The following is a 19324-nucleotide window of genomic DNA, read 5'->3' on the forward strand; positions in this document are numbered from 1 at the left end:
GTTTTAAGATATTTTTTATTATTAATATTTTTGACGGTTGTGACCAAAAAAGCTGCACTATGAGAGCCTTCAGAGTGAACCAAAACACTGAAGTTGCAGGCGTAAAAACCAAAGCAATGAGCTGAAAGACACTGTAAAGCTCCGTAGGGCTGAGGGAAACTGCAGAGTCAGATGAGTAAAGATGTACATGCATGTATGATGCAGTATACCAGAATATCAGCTGTTTCATTCATGTTTCACAATCACTGGCACACACACAAGCTGTATTCATGTAGGCTGACAGTGTCGGCCATTATAACCTGACGTTTCTCTCTATTACTCTGCTGATGCACTCGTGCCAACGCAGTTTGCTGCCTCAGCTCCCGACACCCCAACCTCCCTCCTATGTGTTATATTTTGGCATTGTTGATTTACATGTTTAAAAGTGAAACAAGAGTATGATATTTTGAGAAATACGTAAAAGTTAAGAAACTGAACAAGGGCCACTAAAGCCCACGAAGTAACACTTACTATCTCATGTGTAAATACAACACGTTGGGCTGTGCTGAGCTATTTCTTGGCCAGACGCAGTGACTTCCTGTAGTCTCCACTGGTTGCCTGGAAATCTTTTAGTCAAAACTCGTAGCAAAAATATTTGTGCCACTTCAGAGGTGGTGGTTCAACATCTATTCAGAGCCCCTGTTGTCATCTCTGTCATTGTCTCAGATTCCACTACAACTAATTATGATCTAATTATGTCAGGAATAGACTGAAACCTGAAAGACTTGAAGTGTGACTCCCAATTTGCTTATGAAGACTTGAGCCTTGACTTTTCTCTAAGCACTTAAACAAAGATCTTCATGTTCTCATTGGTTCGATCTGGTCCCTGCAGGGCGACTCAGCCCACGTCTCTTGTGAGGACTCTTATGCTTCAAAGCAAATGGAATTAAGCCAAGTGGCCTAGTCTGCAACAAGCTGGCACCTGCTTTAAGCACCTAGTGTGAAACCTGCCTCAGCTAGCCTTTGACCTTATAATTATACATAATTTAATTCTATTATGTGAAACCTGGTCCAACCTTTCCTGAAAGCAGGTAAAACTAATGTAATGATATTTAAAAAAAAGACACATTTTCCCCTGTTATCATCTTTTTTTTATGCCTGATTGATTATAAGGGTTTGCTGAAAGCACTAAGTCATTATCATTGGCTGATAGGCTTTATTATATGGCTTTTTACTGGATTGAAAGCACACTTATCACTGTACCTTTTATGCAAGAGTTGGCTGGCACTCGTCTCTCTCTCTGCTTGTAGAACAGCCATCGGTGTAGTTTTATTTATAAGTCCATTCTTGGCCCAGTTTCTGTCATATCTTTGGAATTATACTTGTCCGAAATCTGGTTAATGCTACATTCACAGGACTTGTTCCCATTATCCGTTTCCATGCATATGGATAAAGGGGCTTTTAAAATACTGCCTTTTTATAGTTGGACCTCAGTACAAAATGTGTGTGAGTGAATGAAACTACTATTCCAGTTAAAAAAGACACTTAGAACAGCAGAGATGTGAATATGATGAAACAAGTGATGCGGCATGTGAGCTGTTGTAGTAGGATACAGGTACCCCCCAACCCCCAATGATGTTTTTGCCTTCATTAATGGCCATTTGTTCATGTTGAACATGCTAGCTATTATTTCAGATTCAGGCAGTATTTCAATATCAGCTTTTGTAGGAAACTCTACTGTATTTATACTCTGTTGTTGTTTAATGTCAGTGGGGCTTAGTGAAGTAAAGGCTAAGTGAAAGTCAAACTTTTCTTTACCTGGCAGCTGTGCCTGGAGGGTGTACTGTATGTAGTCCAAAAAGGTAGCGTGCTTTGAATACCACCGCCATGTTCCACAAGTTTACAGGTGTCTTACTTTGCATAACTGAAAGCAAAAACCTGGCTTGTTTTACCCGGAGCTCTTCTGTATTCATTGCCTGTCTATGCAAATACCATTCCCCCTGTCTCATCGGTATATTTGGAAACCTTTCGTATTTGTTTATCTTTCCCAGAACGGGCTCTGTCAGAGGAGGATGCTGACCTTTCAGATCCACCCGAGTGACCCAACAGCAGCCGCAACCAGTGTGGAAAGATCCCTGACAGACAATACCCTGTCAGACACATGGGTAATGTATAAGCTGCTGAGAGCGGCCGACCTGTGCAGCGAGGCAGTGACAGAGGGAGAATGTTAACCTGATGTTTGGCCTCATTTCTCACTCTCTCTATCATATCCTATCGAGTTAGCGTTTAAACACACACACACACACACACACACACACACATATACAGTATGTTAGTTAAACATACTTTTGGGAATATTATACTCTCTTAGTTAATTCCCCGTGGGCTTGCCCTAAACTTAGTTTGCCCAATTAAGACAGGATCCAGTCTAGATCATTCTGAACACACCTGCACTGACACAAAATTAGCAACGCCTCATAAGAAAAAAGTTTCCTCAATCAACTGTGGTTTAATCATCATTGTTCTCATTGTTTTATCACTGTATCATTAACACTGGTCAATAATTTTGTTGTCATTATCCCTCTCTCTTATTCTACGCTCCCTTTTCTTCTCCCAGTGCTGCTTTATTGTACAAGTGCAGCATGGTAAGTTCTGTCAATTCCTGTTTTCCCTTTGTACGTTCACCTGCTGCTGTTTTGCTACTGCCGTTTTGTTTTGCCTGAGTTGTCATTATTTCATCTGTATTGTCAAACCAAATGGGTTGTGTGTTTGTTTATGATTCGTTTTGTGTTCCCTTTCTTTCAGTGGAGCAGATATTGTGGGAGGCTGGGCACCCACGGCGAGGTCCCTACACTTTATGCATGCGAGTGAAAGTGCTGGAGCGTGAATATAGATTGCATCACTTTTGCTGTGAGAATTGTTGTGTTGCACCTGAGGTGAGTAAATGGTAGCACCCCTGGGCACTCCTCAGTGCAGTCTGCCTCTCCACAAGTGGCTTCAGCTCAGTTTCCCCAGTTTTTCTTAGTTCATGTTGGACTGCAGTTTTAGATACTTTAGGCTTCACATACAGTTTTAGATTTAGTATTAAGGCCTTTTCAACTTTTTTTTTTCCCTTATTGGTTTCAGTAACTTTTATTCTGCTATTAATATGTTTTCCTCCCCAGCAGCTCCTGTCCCTGCCTATTTGGTTGTCTTTGTATTTCAATAAAACATTTGGTTTATTGAGAAAACATCTTGTCTTGTGTCAGTAATACGTCTGCGTGCGTCATCCTTAATCTTCAAAAGAGAGTATTTCCTGGGGTGCAGTTCCTGAGGTGGCGTTGTGGGTCTTTTCCCCGTTCTTCCCTTATTGCCCTCGCCACATAATTTGTTGATGCCCACCTGTTTGCAAAGAAATAGTTACAGCACCACAATGAGGTTTAAATTTCTGTTTGTGTTTGGATTAAACAAATAAGATAAGGGATAATTATTCAGCTTTAACGGTGCTGCTAAGTGGATTCTTGAACTTTGGACAGAGCCGGACTTGCTGTTCCCTCATGCTTCCAGTCTTTATGCTAAGCTGATTGCCTCCTGGCTCCAGCTCCAAATTGAACTTACAGACATGAGAGTGTTATTGATTTCTTCTCATCAACTGACCACAAGATTGCAAATTATGCAAGTTATTCTTTCAAACTTCCATTAATGTGTATACTGTTTGAGTATACGTGTTGAGACAATCTGTGGTCATAATGCACTTTAAATACATTTTGATTTTACTAGACTGTCCTCAGATGTAGCATATTAAGTAATTCATGTCTCTGTTCTGTCATTTATTTTATTGAACGGTTAATTCAAATTGAGCTTATCATTTTCATCTCACTGGAAGAGACGTTTAAGCATTGTTTTACTTCAATATTTTCTTTTCATTTGTTTGGCAAAATGTGGAATTGTGAGTAGCTGAACATGATTGTACATCAGCAAACAAGAACTGAATCTGACAGTCGACATTTCAATTATTCGAGTGTTTCAGAGTGTAAAAAGCTTAATTTTGAGAATTGCTGTTCTCCTGTCAAAGACGTGAAGACACGTCAATATTTCCTGAGTTTGCCAGGCACTGTAGCTGTTCAGGTGGTTTCAATGTGTTTTCAAGCTGTTCCTCCTCTCACCAGAATTTGTCTCCGTGGATTAGTAAAGCAGGTTAACAGAAACTGAAACAGCAGCTGCACATCAGCCTCCATATGCCACTGCTTCTTACCATTCCTCCCAGTTATAAAGTGAAACTGGGGGAATGTGAGGTCTATGATTCTTAATCCACATACTGATTTTTTTCAATCATATGTTGTTCATTAGGTTCAATGTGGCTTATCAATGAGAAGAAAAGAACCAACTGATACCAATTCCTTTGATCTTTAGTCATGTCGGAAACTATTTTAATTCTGAAAATAACATCATTACGCAACATCACTGCATTAAGGACATTAAAGACAAACTGAAATTTTAATTCTCACTTTGTATGTAAAGAAACATATACTGATATTGTAGCTATTGGGCATATGTTTCCACTTTCCAAAATAGGATAACACACTTTTATGTGCATTTATGGAAACCACTGCCAAGCTTTGTGGGGGGCGTTTCCCATGGCAGCAGCTGACTGACACTTGAGGGCAGGTGTTGTCAGGAGAAGCTCTGTTAACTTCTATGATGCCTGTATAACCTACAAATGTTAGCAATTTAAAGGAATAGTTGGACATTTTGGGAAATACACTCCATTAACATCCTAAAGCCTCTGCTTGTTGCCTGACAACTAGTCCTGCTCAAGAAATAGCTCAACAAGCTGTCATTTTTACACTTCAGTTATTTAGTGAGGTTTAAATATGCTCATAGGCAGTTTTTTGTTACCTTTGGATAAGCCAGGCTTGCTGTTTCCCCCTTTTTTCCAGTCTTTGTGATAAGCTACCCTCAGTAATATGTTTCAGTTAATAAGGAGTCCTGCAGGTATTATGCAGTGAACGTCCTGCAGGACTTTTTATGTACTTCTCATTTAACTCTCGTCGGGAAAGCTAATTAATCCCAAAAACCTATTCCTACAACACATCTGTCCCTTCACAACGTTCAAAATTTGAGAGGACCCTTTGTGCTGTTAAGTTTGTATTCCACCTGGAGAGTGGATGCTAGTTAGCCAGGCTTGCTAACGTTAGCACTGTTTCCCACTAGGCTACTTTTCATTCATGTCACACCTGCTGGGTAATCGGCAGCTCCTACACACTCAGTGTTGAGTTCGCCCTTTATTAGAAAGGCTCAGTTGACCCAGATGGCAAATGATCAAACAATCAAAACTCACATCAGCAGCCAGGAGTCCTATAATCACAGCACTTTGTGCGTTACTTCATGATTCAAACCACAACAGTAGGCAAGGAGCGCTCAAATCAGTGATGGGACAAAGCAACGGCTAACAACGTCAGGAACCCAGCTTGTTAACTGCCTGTGAGGCAAAATATTGTCAGTGCTCACCCACACAGATATTGCACCAATCAAATGCCAATAATGCCATTTGCAATCAATGTCAAAACCAAAAATTCATGCACCCTGGGGAACATAAATGTAGGCAGGGGCACACAACTTACATGTCTTTTTGACAAAGTAAATACACAATTCAAAACAAAAACAAACACAATGAATTTTAGTTCCCCTTCCACTAACTACACTGTGTTAAGACTTAAAACTGTAAATACTAAATTACATGCCACAGTTTGTAACAGTATTGTGACCTCTACAGATGTTTTCACCTGGAATATGACTAAATATGCAAAGTCTTCTGATTTCTGACCTCTCACCTTTATCCTCCACCCAGACGTGAAGGCGTCCATGTTCATTAAAAATCCCAGGATTGCAGCATAGTGCACTGTTGACCGTTCAACTGCTGTAGAGGCTCATCTGATAAAGAGACTGATGATTTGGATTATTACAACAGGCTAGGATTATAGGTTAAACTCATTTCCAGCGAGTTAGCTTGAAGAAAATGAATTCGAATTTAGCCAATAATAAATTTGACATAGCCTCAATTTAGATAGCAATCGTTTAATTTCATTCAAATTAATTTGGCTCAGCTGGATGTGTGAATTAACCTGCCTATACACTCCAATGAAATATGTACATTCTGCAGCAAGGGCTCGGCATCAGTTAATTGATTTCAGCACCCTGCCAAACAATCACATCCTAAATTGTTGTGCTTAATTAAAACAGGCACAATCTACCCACAGAGCACGTTTTTTTGTGATGAATGAAAGAAAGCCTCGCTTGTGCAAATATGTACTTGATGCTGAATAAGCAGTGTGTGTGTATCTGCATGTTTTAATGAATAAAAGAACCATTTCTGTTAGAATATCTTGAATATGAGGAAATCCTTAGACGATTTTCAAACTCATGTGAAAGCATTTAATATTAAATCACAAGACGAAGAAAACAGTGTTGAAAGTGGGGGTTTGGTTGTTTATTAAGGCATCATCAAGTTCCATAACATTTTACAAGCAGCTGTAACTGATGTAGAAGTCTCCCATTATCCACCTGCCGTGCATTATTTCTGCAGTAATCACTGCGATTCTTTAACACTGCGACACAGAACTCCTCTCTCTCAGTCAGACAAAATGCTTCTTGCGCTGATTGATGTCTGGAATTAGAGCGAGGAAGGAAGCAGACCTGCCGCGCCTGCCGCCGAACCATCTTATCACGGCAAAAGAATCACACATCACTGAGTTATTGTTGGCTGTTTAGGCCATGCTGAGGCACATATCAATCATAATCAGGATGTAAATTGATCGAGTGTGGGTTTCACTCACGTAATGATAAGTGAACAGATTGAGGGAGATGAAAGGTGTATTTTATGGATGGATTTTCTTCACATATACAGTTATAAAGGTGTGTTTTTTTATATAACACAGAAAAGTTTAGAAATTAACAATTATGAACTATTGTTAGATGTTATCGTACAAAGGCATTAGATACATAAAAGGACGAGAGAGTGTAGTTAATCCCTGCCTATTCCCTCATTACACAACCACGTTGTCTCAAAAAAAGAGACTTTTATAGGTGAAGGTTGTCACTCAAAGTTAAAGCAAACTTAGGAAAAGAATAACAATAAGACAAAATTAAGTTTTCAAAATTCAGCATCAGGTATGTTCTAATCCTGTTCCAGGTATGCAGCAGGTAAACGCTATGTAACTCTTCAAGGTGCACACTGTCGCTACGAGAAACTCAAATCTCCATTTGGACACCTGGAGGTCAGAAGATTTAAACAGTATATTATGATGATATAGTTGTTGCTACTGAGTAGTGCTAAGACCAAATACACAACTCCCTTCCTGAATACCAAAACCTCAGTCTATGAATAACAAAACAGCACCCAGCCTCCCTCCACCTCCCTCACTGGTGTAGAAAAACAAACTCAAGTCTTTGGTTTGACGGTTCAATTCTCAGTCTCTGGCTGTGACTGCCAGTTGTGGAATATCTGAAAGCGCAATTCAAATTGAACTTCTTATTGCCTTCCTGATGCCATAACAGCAGGTGATTGTTGATATGGATAATGCTATTGTTCACCATGGCTTCTGAATTTTGTTACAAAGGCCTCAACGGGCCAGCTGTGTCATCTGTTTACTGAGCTGCAGAACAACAGCACTTTTCTTTCACAAATGTTTTGCATCAGCAGGAGTCTCATTCTGCTTTCTTCTCTTTAGCTGATCTGATTATATGCTCATGTTTTTGTTTTGCTCATCTTCAACAACAGCTTCTGGCCCCCATTCACACGAAAAATAATCAAAATTAAACCAAAAAGTTATAACAAATATTCATTTTTGACATCCTTCATTGACTGCAAAGCATATTCCTCATTAGGAAAGACTTCATTTGATTCCCTTTGGCAACGTACATAAATGGCTGACAGTTAATTTTGGCTTTTGTAGTGTAGTTCAGATAGATTGCCTTCAGCGATCCCTCTATTTCAATGCAATAAATCTACTCAACACAATGCATAATCTAACAAGTATCATTTGTGGTGGCTGACAACAGACCTTTGCAAACTCCTTTGTAATTTCCATCCACAAATGTCTCTTTCATGTCCAGTCTTAATTACAAAGCTCCACATTATAGATTGTCTATCAAATGCCAATAAGCATCACTGTCAGACTTTCCTTCAAGGGAGTTCATGACTTTGGTCTTGGGGGAGTCTTTTCAGTTTCGGAGGCGTCCAGGAAAGTTGGTCATTTGGATGTTGTCCCCTTGGAGTCCTGGGTTGTAATAGGCCGAACCACCAAAGTTCAAGTCCAAAGGGCCACTGTTGTCCAATCTGAGAACTAGAAATGAAATATTAACATTAAACATTTGTACCTTTTAACTCTTCAGTTTAAAAGCCTCATCATGACCTTGTGTTATGCAGAAAAGTAGCATGTATTTTCCCCTGTTAATGCTGGATTTACAAGGGAGGTTTAGATGCTGTCAGTGGTATTTAAATCCTGTCCCATGTTTTTGACTTTGACTTGAAATCTGGTATCAAAGGTAAAATCCACCCTAAAACACATGCATCACCGTTATAATCCAACGGTTACTGTTGATGTACTTGTGTCTACTTTGTTGTTTTGGCTTGTAATGTTCTTATTCCCACAAATAAGTGGCCAAACATAGACAATGCAACATCATATTGACATTATTGATATATTGATACTGAGAGGAAGGGTTCCCTTGCTGAGCTTCCAATTGGACCAACATTCAAAGAAATCAATCATACGAAGCTCTTTTCCTGAACAAACTATCATCATTCCTCCTGAGTCACTATGGTCCTCTGCACCTGCAAGTAGTGAATGCAGCAGGTTCACCCCCATTGTAAGGAGGTTTCTGAAAGTAATTTTGGGGAAATGTAGGAAATCACTACTGAGGTAAGAGTAAACAAGGCAGATTGAAGGTAAATAGGTGCTCTTACACTTAACGACAAAATAACAACTGCAACGCAGAGATGTGGTTGCCAACCCTGCAGGATCTACTGAGAAAATGTTGCCTACATTTCTGGAGAATCATAAGCAGTGATTCCCAACAGTCACTCTTCGACAAGCTATAATTTCAAAAATAAAGAAACATGTTTCTGTCTGTAAATGTGTGAGTGGGCTTTTTCTTTTCCAAACTGAGGGTCCAATAATAGAGGGTGTTGTATGTTGTACAGATTGTAAAGCGGGTAAATTTGTAAATTGGGGGTATAAATAAAACTGACTTGACTTGTTATGTTTACTCTAAGTTGTATAGTTGGTTAAAGTACAACTGAGATCAAAAGTTACCATTCCAGCAGCCAAAAATCAAAGTGATTTTTAAATTAATTGATTAGTTAATATATTTTTTATCACTAAAAGGAGAAAAACAAGGTCTTTGGGGATCAGAAATGCTTCTTTAGCCTCCAAGCCAACAAACTTTAGCTGGTAACTGTAGTTCACAGGGCAAGGACAGTGGTATCAGCAGTGGTATTGAATAACAACATCTATACGGATGAATAATTATGCGTATGATAGAGATGGCAGACCCTCTCTGGCCTCTCGCAGGCCTTTTATCATTTTTTTTTTGAGCATGAATCTTGTTGCCGTGTTTTTTCATGTTGCCACTATACTGGTGCACAGCGAGTTCATTAGCTGAGCAATGCTTTTTTTTTTATCCCTCTACATTGTTAAAAGGTATATTGTATAAAAGCTGTTTACCACAGCTTTTCCTCCATTTTTGGAAGATTGCTTTCATTTCAAGAGGGAGCCTCTGAGTACGGGCAGCGTGTTTTTCAAGGATCAATTCACATTGAAAGGCCTCCTGTTGCCCCTCCCGTGTTTCAGAACGTATGTCTGAAACCAGTCTCAGGACCCATCACTTAGAATGTAATCTTACTCATCTTAAATATGCAAGCATGTGCGCTGCAGTAGAAAAAAACATGCAGCTTAATTCCAGTGGGACCGTAACAGAGAGGTTAAGTGAGTATGAGGCAGTGTGAACCGTGAGAACACAATGCTGTCGTCCTCTAAGTTCATGGCAAGAATGAGACAAATTGCAAGCTGTCATAGTACATGATCCTATTTTGCATGGTAAGGTAACTTACTTACTTACTTAAAAGCAGGATGGAGTGTGTGTGTGTGAGAGAGAGAGAGAGAGAGAGCAACCAAGGGCTTGAAGGAATAGTTTTGGGAAATACACTTATTTGCTTTCTGACTAGATGAGAAGATCAATACCACTCTCATGTCTGTATATTAAATGTGTCGCTACAGCCAGCAGCCGGTTAGCTTAGCTTAGCATAAAAACTGGAGGTAACACAATTTGCCTACCAACATCTCTAAAGCTCACTAGTTAACACGTTACAGCTAGTGTGTTTAATCGATTTATAAAAATGCAGAACTAGTGGAAAATAGTGGTTGAGCGATGAGCGAGCGAGTGATAATAATGGGTATTTAGCACTGTGTTTGCCGGCCACCTACCTGAGGGTTTTTTAAATATTAGAACACTTTGTCAGATCAAGTTGGCGACTCTAATTAAATCCTCATGAAGCAATCACAGATAACCGTGTAATCACACGTGTCCTCGTGTGGAACTCTCCTTTGAACAAAGTTCAGCCTTTACTGTACAAGGCGGCTGCAGGATTTAACATACCTGGGTCTGCAGGATACTCCTCCACCAGCTTCCTGTGAGAGAAACCCTTCCGGTGTTTCTTTTTCAGGATGATGTAGGCCACCAGTCCCACGCAGGCCACGGCCACCGCCGTGCCCAGTACAGCCCCCCACGCTCCCTTTCTCTTACTCATGCTGGAATCTGAGGCCAAACCTTCATTGGAGGAATAAAGGGTCAGGGGAGGGGGGAGATAATACATAATTTGTCAACAACAGAATTATTTATATCAAATGCCGTCTTTGAGGGTTAATTGTCAGATAATTATGGCTGAAATGTGTTTTTGAAATTGTGTTTCCAGTGGCAGCACTCTGCATAGATACACATCCCAATTAGTCAGCTGTACAGATTTGACTAATTTACGCTGCAATAATTAATGCAATTAACATGCCAAAATCACGATAATTTCTTGAATACATTTAAATATATTTTAAAGGCTGCAGGCTGTGCTCATCATCGAGCTAAGGTGAAATGTGACTGAACATTACTTTAGTTCCCATTATATTGAATCATAGCTAACTTAATGCAGTGACAACTGCTTCCGTTTCTCCACAGACATGTAACTATAGCACAGAGCTCATTATTATCTGCACACATGAACATCTGGGCTCTCACATTATTTCAGCTGTACAGGTGATAGGTGAGATGCATACAGTTCAAAATATAAGTGACCAATCAACAAGAGCTTCAGTTGCTGTAACAAGGCTGACCTATTCTAACCTTCACCATTCTAATTAGTGTCTTAACATTGCATGTGAAAACTTAAACTAATTGTAAAAAGTAATAGTTGAAGTTACTTAAAGAGCTTTAAGTGGGGGGAGAAAGGCTGTTTGTGAAAGTGACAGTATTGTATGCAATATCCTTAGACAGTGAAATACTACATTTGAACTTTATCAGGACTCACACATAAATAATTCAGTGGCTCCGTTTATCTACAAATGGCTCAATTTACCCACTTGCTGAGATCAATTTACTCCTAACCTGAAGCTCAAATTGAACCAAAAGACCATTTTTTTCATGCATTGTTATTTCAATTCTCGTTTTCTTTAGCCGCATTTTTTCACTTATTTGACAGCAGACATGATAGATTATGAGTGAAAGTTTTAGTTTTAGTCATTTCTATTCATTGGGGAAACCTTTTAAGTAGAGATGTGGTCATCTTACCCCACTCTCCTTTGAATATTGGCTCACAAATATGTTGAGGTTGACTGTAAGTATAAAATATTTCCCTCTATATTTGATATAGGTTCAGCAAAACAAAATACATGCTTATAAAATCACATCATCCTAATCTAAATCCCTTACAGGTGTTTAAGTGTTAATGCTAATAATCTTAGTCTACTGGTCAGTTGGTCGGTCCACCATTTCGGTTTGATAGCTCAACAACTATTAGATGGATTGCTATGAAACAGATATACGTGTTCCCCTGAGGATGAATACTGCCGTCTTTGGTGATGCCCTGACTTGACTCATGTCCAAATACCTGCAAATCTACATTCCCATCATCCTCAGCTGTACATTAACTTTAGCGTGAATGCTAGCTAACATGTTACAGTAAACTAAAATGGCGATCATTGTGTATTATACAGGCTAAACGTCAGCATGCTGACGTTGACATTGTGAGCATATTAGCATGCTGATGCTTGCATGATGTTAGCACTTATATGCAGCCTCACAGAGCTGCTAGCAAAGCCATAGACTCGTAGTCCTGTTGTATTATTATGAAATATCATTACAACCTGATGTCATTGTAACAGCTATATGTTGCCTTGGCCTAGTGAGGTCAACCAGCTGGAGTGAATGGATATTTTTATTTATTGATGGCAGTAAAAGCAAAAAGTTGCCGTGTAGGCTCATATTTATAGACTGTGTTTATCTGTACTCAACCGTCTGTGCTTTTGTACAGTTTTTGTGCGCACGCTGTGCCTGTCATGGTAACTGTGGAGCCGTTTTTTCTTCCTGTGTTGCCCACAATTTCACAACTGTTTTCCAACGGTTTATTGCCATCATCTGTTAGTGTTATGTCCTGCTGTCACATCTGTCCATGTGATGTGGGTTTTATTTTAATCCCAACCTTGTGCCAGCACTCTGAAGGCCTTATTTTTTCCCCTCTTGCCATGATGTCAGCAGTGAGCTCGCCCACATACATTTTGCAGGAGAAGTGTCTTTTATTCCTGACTGCAACTGGCCTCATCAACAAGGCCTGGGACTCCCACTGACGCTGTCTCTTGTCCCGCCCCATGGACGCTACACCTAACATTGACATAAGGTCTCCACATCTGACTCAATGCGTTACATTAATGCACATTTTTGGATTATTATCTCTGCACATATTCTTTATACTTTATACTGTGAACATGTGCACATCCCTTGTACAGCTGTTTTCATTTTAAAAACGTCAATTAATCTGACACTGATTCTGATTTTCAGGTAGATATATATAGATAGCCATTTCCAGTCCTATCACCTTGATCTTGTGGTCGACACCAAAGACTAGTCTCACGCCCCTGCACAGAGGCAGCACAAGTATCTTTGACCTCAGTCCCTGACCGCCTCTTTCAGTTTTTTTTGCCACTAAAACAGAGTTTCATTGTCCCGCTGAGAAGGTGGTTGTAATAGACCCCTTCACTCATAGCAGTCACATCGATAGCACCTGAAACCCAATCTGACCTTTTCCTTTGAAAGAAGGGGCGTTTGTCCTCTTGCAGTGGGAAAATAGATGTAGGCAAATGTGGGTCAGTGAAAGGGCGGAAAAAAGGCAATGTGTAAAACAAGTAACAGTGAAATATGTTCTGCAATGAGCACAGCGTTACTTTAAAACCAAGTCTCTGTAGGTGATCTGGATTTTGTGTCTGTTCTGTTGCCTTATTGCTCAAACCTTAACACTAATTTTATTTTTTCCTGGTATCTATCGGATGTCATGCTGCTAGGAAGACACACAAAAAAAGGTATTTTTCTGTACACAGAAATGTGCACCAGATACTGTGACACCTGAAACTGCAGCAGTACCTCTTTCTGAGTCGCTCCCTGAGGCTGCACTTTTGTCTGTCTCATTGGCCTTCTCAGGTGTGTTCGGAGCAGCGGTAGTTGTAGTCGCAGGGCTCGTTTCTGTGGTCTCAGATAGGAACACTGTTGTAGATGAAGACGCGGTGGACGTCTCATTTATCTCTGGCGTCGTTGTGGTTGTTGTGTTGGTAGATTCTGTAGCATTAGTTAACCCTGCATCTTCATCTGGTTTTGTAGTGGATTCTTGCGTAGCATTGCTCTCTGGAGCCAAGGTGACCGTCGTCTGGAAATCGGTGTGATTGGAGTAATCTGGAAAGCTGGTGGAGTTTTGTGCCCTCAGATGAGTTGAGGAGTTTTGAGGAGCCGTCGTTGAGTTATAAAGTTCCTCCCCGGCTTCTGTCATGTTGATCTGGCTTGAGTTTGTTGGCTCTGTAGTTGCATTATTAGGAGAAACGGTGGCGTTCATTGCTGATTCAGGTTGATTGGTTGTAACGTTTGGAAATGTGGGAGGCTCGGTGGTAGTGACAACAGGCAGATCATCAGATGTTTCATTTGCATCCTTATCTTGGTTAGTCACATTCTCCTCTTCTTCAGTATTTATTGCCATGGAGCCAGATGCTATCCCACTGCTGTAATCATTACTTGACTCCATAGCAGGCGCATCCGCTCCCAGATCATATTCTGCCTCCTCTTCAGTACCTGCAACAGCGTTTTGACTTCCAGCTGTATTTTTGGCTGGTACACGGAGCCAGCTTTGATCAATTGTCCGCCCCGGAGAGTCGGTTGATTCCTGGAGCGATGCCAGGTGAAAGGCTTGTACAAGCAGAAGGAGGCCTGCTGTGATTTTTAAATACAGTTCCATTTTCCCTTTTGGTTTCACTCTGAAACACAAGAGAGAACATAGAACATTATTGTCCTTCTTGAAATAAATATAATCCATTTTCAAAGTGCCAAAGGTTGAGCAAGTTCAGATTCACAATTTGTACATACAAGGAATATTATTGTTTATCAGCTTTCAGTGGACTGACTGTGTTATCATTTTACAAAATTCTGTTGTCAAAATGAATAATTCTCAGCAGATTGTCAATAAATATTTGTTATTTTTGTTTTACACGTGAAGAGAATAGAGGAACTTATAAACTCTCGTTGCCTTGAAAATCAATTTGAGCCTTTTTTATGTGTTGAGCTTCATGGTTCAAGGTCCCCCTTACTTGACTGTTCAGAAGCTTTCGACTGTAACGCATGGTCTTTGTCTGAAGCTTGTTCAGTTGTCATGGAACTGTAGATGTTCAAACATTACTCTGAGCACTTTTCAGACATCTCATCCCCATCGTCTTAAAAGTTGAGATTAAAGGTTGAAAGCTAAAGTTGGTCAAAAGTAAATAAGTGGATAAGGTCAGAAATCAACCATGAAGCTCAGTTCCGAGCAAACTGAGCAAAATTAATCTGCTAATCTGCTAATGAAGACCATGTCATACGGTTGAGAGCTCCAGAAGTGAACATTGTCAATTTTTTATGTGATTTCGCATACATCTGCCAAGCCGCAATAAACACTGATATGGGGAAAATGGTCTTATTATATCGTGTTATTATCATTGTTTCAACCATATCACCCAACTCTACATTGCTGTATGTTGACAATATATCCATGATAACTTGAAATGATCCACACAGGGCAGCTATCCATTCAGAAACTGAGTAGCAAGAAACACAGAGGAAGAAGAACTTGATTTGCAGAGAACAATGAATGTAAATATTTTTGCAGCATGTAACATATAGTAGGCTTTTCTTATAACCATGCAAAGATGCATTCGCTGTGAGTATTTGTGTGTCATTCCTCCAAACCCATACCCATGGTAACAGCTTCACAACATAATTAAAGTCCTTCCCCTGTAATTTTGAGTCAGGATATGAAGACATTGGACGCTGGACATAAATGCATATTTTCTTCAAATGAAGATGAAAAGCAAAAAAAGTGGAGTCTGTTCACCGCCCGCTGAGGACAAGCACCATCAGGAAAGAGCCACAGGTGTGAAACTGTTCATTGCAGCCTTCAAACTCTCCCCGACCACACGCAAAGACTGTGTGCAGCAAGACATCTCAGCTTGTTCAGATTTTCCAGAAGCACAAAATCACCTGCTTCAACAGCGCAGGTCATCTGCACTGACACAAGTCATAATGAAAATCCTTGAACGACTAATCCCGTCCCACCTCCCGTCTTTCAGGGAACTGCTCAGTTGATGGTGCGGTGGACTTGGGCCACAACGTCATGAACGTGACATCCCTGGCTGCTACATCAGGAGCTTGTTGGTGAATTTCAACGCAGTCATCCCTGCATTGTTACACAGCGAGTAACCACGGTTCGACACAGTCCCATAACAATCTCCAGTGAGATCCGTGACTTTATGACAGCATGAATTTACACAGGTGCCCTGTGAGAGATGTGTTCTCCCCTCAGCTTCACTTCAATACACAAATGACTGCATCTCCAGTTGTTCCCTACGGGGCACTCCCACTGCGAATCACTTTGTTGATCTGTTGCTTTGTTCTGAGCTGATTCTTGTTATAATCAGTGCAAATGGCTCCTTCTACAGTGTGTAATGTTGTGGCCTGCAGCAAAGGAGGTTTGAGCATGCAGATCTGGATATTTTACATTTCTGTCATAACATATTAACATACTTCAACAAGTCAATAAGGGTACCACGAGCTGAGAATACATTTAGAAGAACTAATTTTCTTTTAAACCAATGAATTGTTCATCAAATCTTTTAAAAACAAGTTGGGATTTCAACCTCTCATCCTTTTCACACTTCCAATAGATGAAACTGTTGTTTTTGTTACAATCGTATTGATTGTCAATGACCAGTGAGCCAGGATTGTGCAACTGTGGTCAGTGTCTCAGCAAGCTCGTCCACTCAACAGCCATGTTTCTGTGTTTTTTTATATTCTGTAGGAAATAAAAGACCCAGCCTGCTGTGTGAAACAAGATCAATCAAACTACTCAAGTGTGATGATTATACCATACTAAGAGCACATAATTAAAGAAAATGGCTCTATCCACCAAGACAGGAGGGGGCAATTTAGGGTTTATACTGCAGCTGTGGAAAATAATTAACTGGAATAAACTGAGCGATTAATTTGCACCTTGAGATTAAAGTTCGCAACTGTGAGCGTGGCTGAAAATGCCTTTTTAGCATTTTTCAGCGCTCACGAGTCAAAGGTTAACGTTTTGACCTGCCAAGTTGTCACCAGACGAAAAAGAGTTGCAAAGCGTTTTCAGTACGAAACATCCAATCACAGAGCTTAAAGTGATGTTGTGTGCACCCTCTTATGGTGTGCAGAAGCTAATGATTACACTTTGTGCACTTTTGATTTGGCAACTATGGTGATGTATGAAACAGCAGCTAATGCTCATGGGTATTGTGGTATTTAAAGCCATCTGCATCTGACAGAGAAATAATAATAAAAATGTAAGAGTGAATCCTTACAAACACTCGATGGAGGATATAAGTGTAATTAGGCTGCAGGCGGCGGAGAATCAGGCGCAAACGAGTTAATGGAGAACCAGTATGACAGGCAGCTCAGCGGAGCCACTGGTTTGTTTTGATTTGTCCTGTGTAAATGTGTGGGGACAAGATTTAGAAGAAGATCATGCAGACTTTAAACTTGTTACCACTATGTATGGCATATGAGGGCTATTGAATTTCAAACCAGTGATTCCTTTGTTGCGTAAACTCAACGTGTCACTTCCTGTCCATAATGAAAAATATCTTTACATCCATTATCACCTTGGGCATAGCTGTGTGGGACAACTCTCCACCTGTTTTTAGAAATGACAGCAGCAAACGACCCGCCCCTCTGAGAGTCTCTGTGCCGCGTCGGCTCAGAAACAACCAGAGATGTTCACTTCTGACCCTTCGCGCTCAGAGAAAGCCGCCAGTTGAAAAGAGTTCCCACTCTGCTGGTCTGTCAGAGTCTGTATCAGCTATCACCTCGACAGCTCTGTCAGCCGTGACTTCACAGAGATCCGGTCCCACATAAACACACACACACACACACACCGACTTAAAGAAACACCGATACGAATACACACTGTGAGCTCCCTCCACGCAGACAGTAATTACCTGACATTTATGCTGTTATTATGTTAAATCACTCATCTTGTTTAAAGTTCACCTGAGTTATTATCACCTTTTGATATACTGTAATTTATATTATACATTTACTGCGTCGCACAATATCTGTGTTAGACAAAATCCCAAGCAGGTAACTCAAGTACAATTTTGAGGTACTTGTTCTTCTACTACCTTCCTCTACTACACTACATTTCAGAGAGAAATGGTGTTTTTATAATGTGTTATTGCTTTTTTTATTCATGTAGATGACCTAAATACTTCTTCCATCACTTATCCCAAGTTCATTAGTCACTGCGCTACAGGGTTTGTATCACTGTAAAAGTGACTAAGACCTGTGTAACTGCATTGTATGTATTCCCCTGTTTATGTTATGTAAGGTCCTACAGTATGTATGTCACTTGCTGTTGTGATGTTTTTTCTTTTGACTTTCACATTGAAAATAAAAGCATTTCTGTTTCTGATGCTCTATTTTTACTCTCTCACAAGAAGAAGCGGTGGCAAAAAATATATATATATGTATAGACACATTTTACACATTTTACACATTTTAAGTGTAACTCATTCATGTTACAGTTGCCAAATACAGAAATGATTGTGAATTATTCTTTACATTAAGATTCTCTTAGTTTAACTTAAAAATATAACAGCGACTCAAATCTCATTAAACATATTTAGACCCATCCAGTTTATAGCCCACACATTTCCTGCAAAAAATAAGACAAAGAATTAAAACCCTCCTCAGTAAATCCTTACCTTGTTCTTAAGCTATATCAGATGAGAACAGGTGCACAGGCAACAAAATCTCTTCACTGAGCTGCCAACATGTGAGAGTGAATCAGCAATCGGCCTGGAGAGAGAAGCAGGGAAGGAGGGAGGAGGGCCCAACAGAGTGGCATTCAGGGAACAACCTGCTCAACCTGCTCCTACACCTGCCAGCAAAAGCAACACACCCTGAACCGCATCCAGTTGCACGCTGTGAAAAGGCCACACAGGACAGGGATGGAAATGAATTAGAGGACAAGAGAAGGGGAAGAGGGTTGAGGGGTTTGGGGAATGAGTCAATTTGTAACCGCCTCTTTTCATGGTCCCATCCAAATAAGTTGATGATATTAATGTTTTGTTGCCAGGTTGCCAGGTTGCCAGGTTAGATTTCTGTGAATTCCCCCAATGGGAGGAGCCTCTGGCCACAGGTCCTCTGAGCTCTTTTTTTTTTTTTTTTTTTTTTCTCACCGAGGCACTGGAAACGGCTGCTGTCGTCATGGCAACAGAAAGGAGGCTGGCGAGCTCGGGTTTCATCCACGCCTTTGTCTCTGGTCTATATCAGGCTACCGGGTGACGTGTGACTTTGTGAACTCACAGGTACTGTGCGTCAAATGAGCCGGGATTGTTTTTTTTTGTGTCATTCCTCAGTGAACTGAGTCACGCAGCGACTGAATTCTCGAGTGAGGCGGATGAAGTGGCACTCAAAGCTGGTGTGCTTTGGTGAGTCAAGAACAAAGGAGCAGCTATACTTGTTTTGTTAATGAATCTGAAATGAATACTAATTAATT

The 19324-nt window shown here is 40.4% G+C and overlaps 1 protein-coding gene across 1 annotated transcript; it reads right to left on the reverse strand.

Annotated features, from left to right (window-relative positions):
- Positions 1-6426: 6426 nt before the first annotated feature.
- On the reverse strand, positions 6427-18592 carry LOC139283469 (mucin-15). The gene is made up of 4 exons (XM_070903487.1): positions 18528-18592; positions 13642-14519; positions 10618-10788; positions 6427-8303 (listed from the first exon to the last, which is right to left on the reverse strand). Exons 2-4 carry the CDS (start codon positions 14498-14500, stop codon positions 8182-8184), a joined length of 1152 nt encoding a protein of 383 aa, XP_070759588.1. The 5' UTR covers positions 14501-14519; positions 18528-18592; the 3' UTR covers positions 6427-8181.
- Between the last annotated feature and the right edge of the window lie 732 nt (positions 18593-19324).

The sequence above is a fragment of the Enoplosus armatus genome, chromosome 1 (genome assembly GCF_043641665.1).
Source record: "Enoplosus armatus isolate fEnoArm2 chromosome 1, fEnoArm2.hap1, whole genome shotgun sequence".
In the NCBI taxonomy this organism is placed as follows: Eukaryota; Metazoa; Chordata; class Actinopteri; order Centrarchiformes; family Enoplosidae; genus Enoplosus; species Enoplosus armatus.

Excerpts from the sequence above, each read along its gene's own strand:
- LOC139283469 (XM_070903487.1), bottom strand. The coding sequence starts at position 14,500 with ATGGAACTGTATTTAAAAATCACAGCAGGCCTCCTTCTGCTTGTACAA. Across the intron at positions 10,789-13,641 it reads AGGGAGCGACTCAGAAAGAG|GTTTGGCCTCAGATTCCAGC; the intron begins GTACTGCTGCAG and ends CCTCCAATGAAG. Across the intron at positions 8,304-10,617 it reads GGAGTATCCTGCAGACCCAG|TTCTCAGATTGGACAACAGT; the intron begins GTATGTTAAATC and ends TTTCATTTCTAG.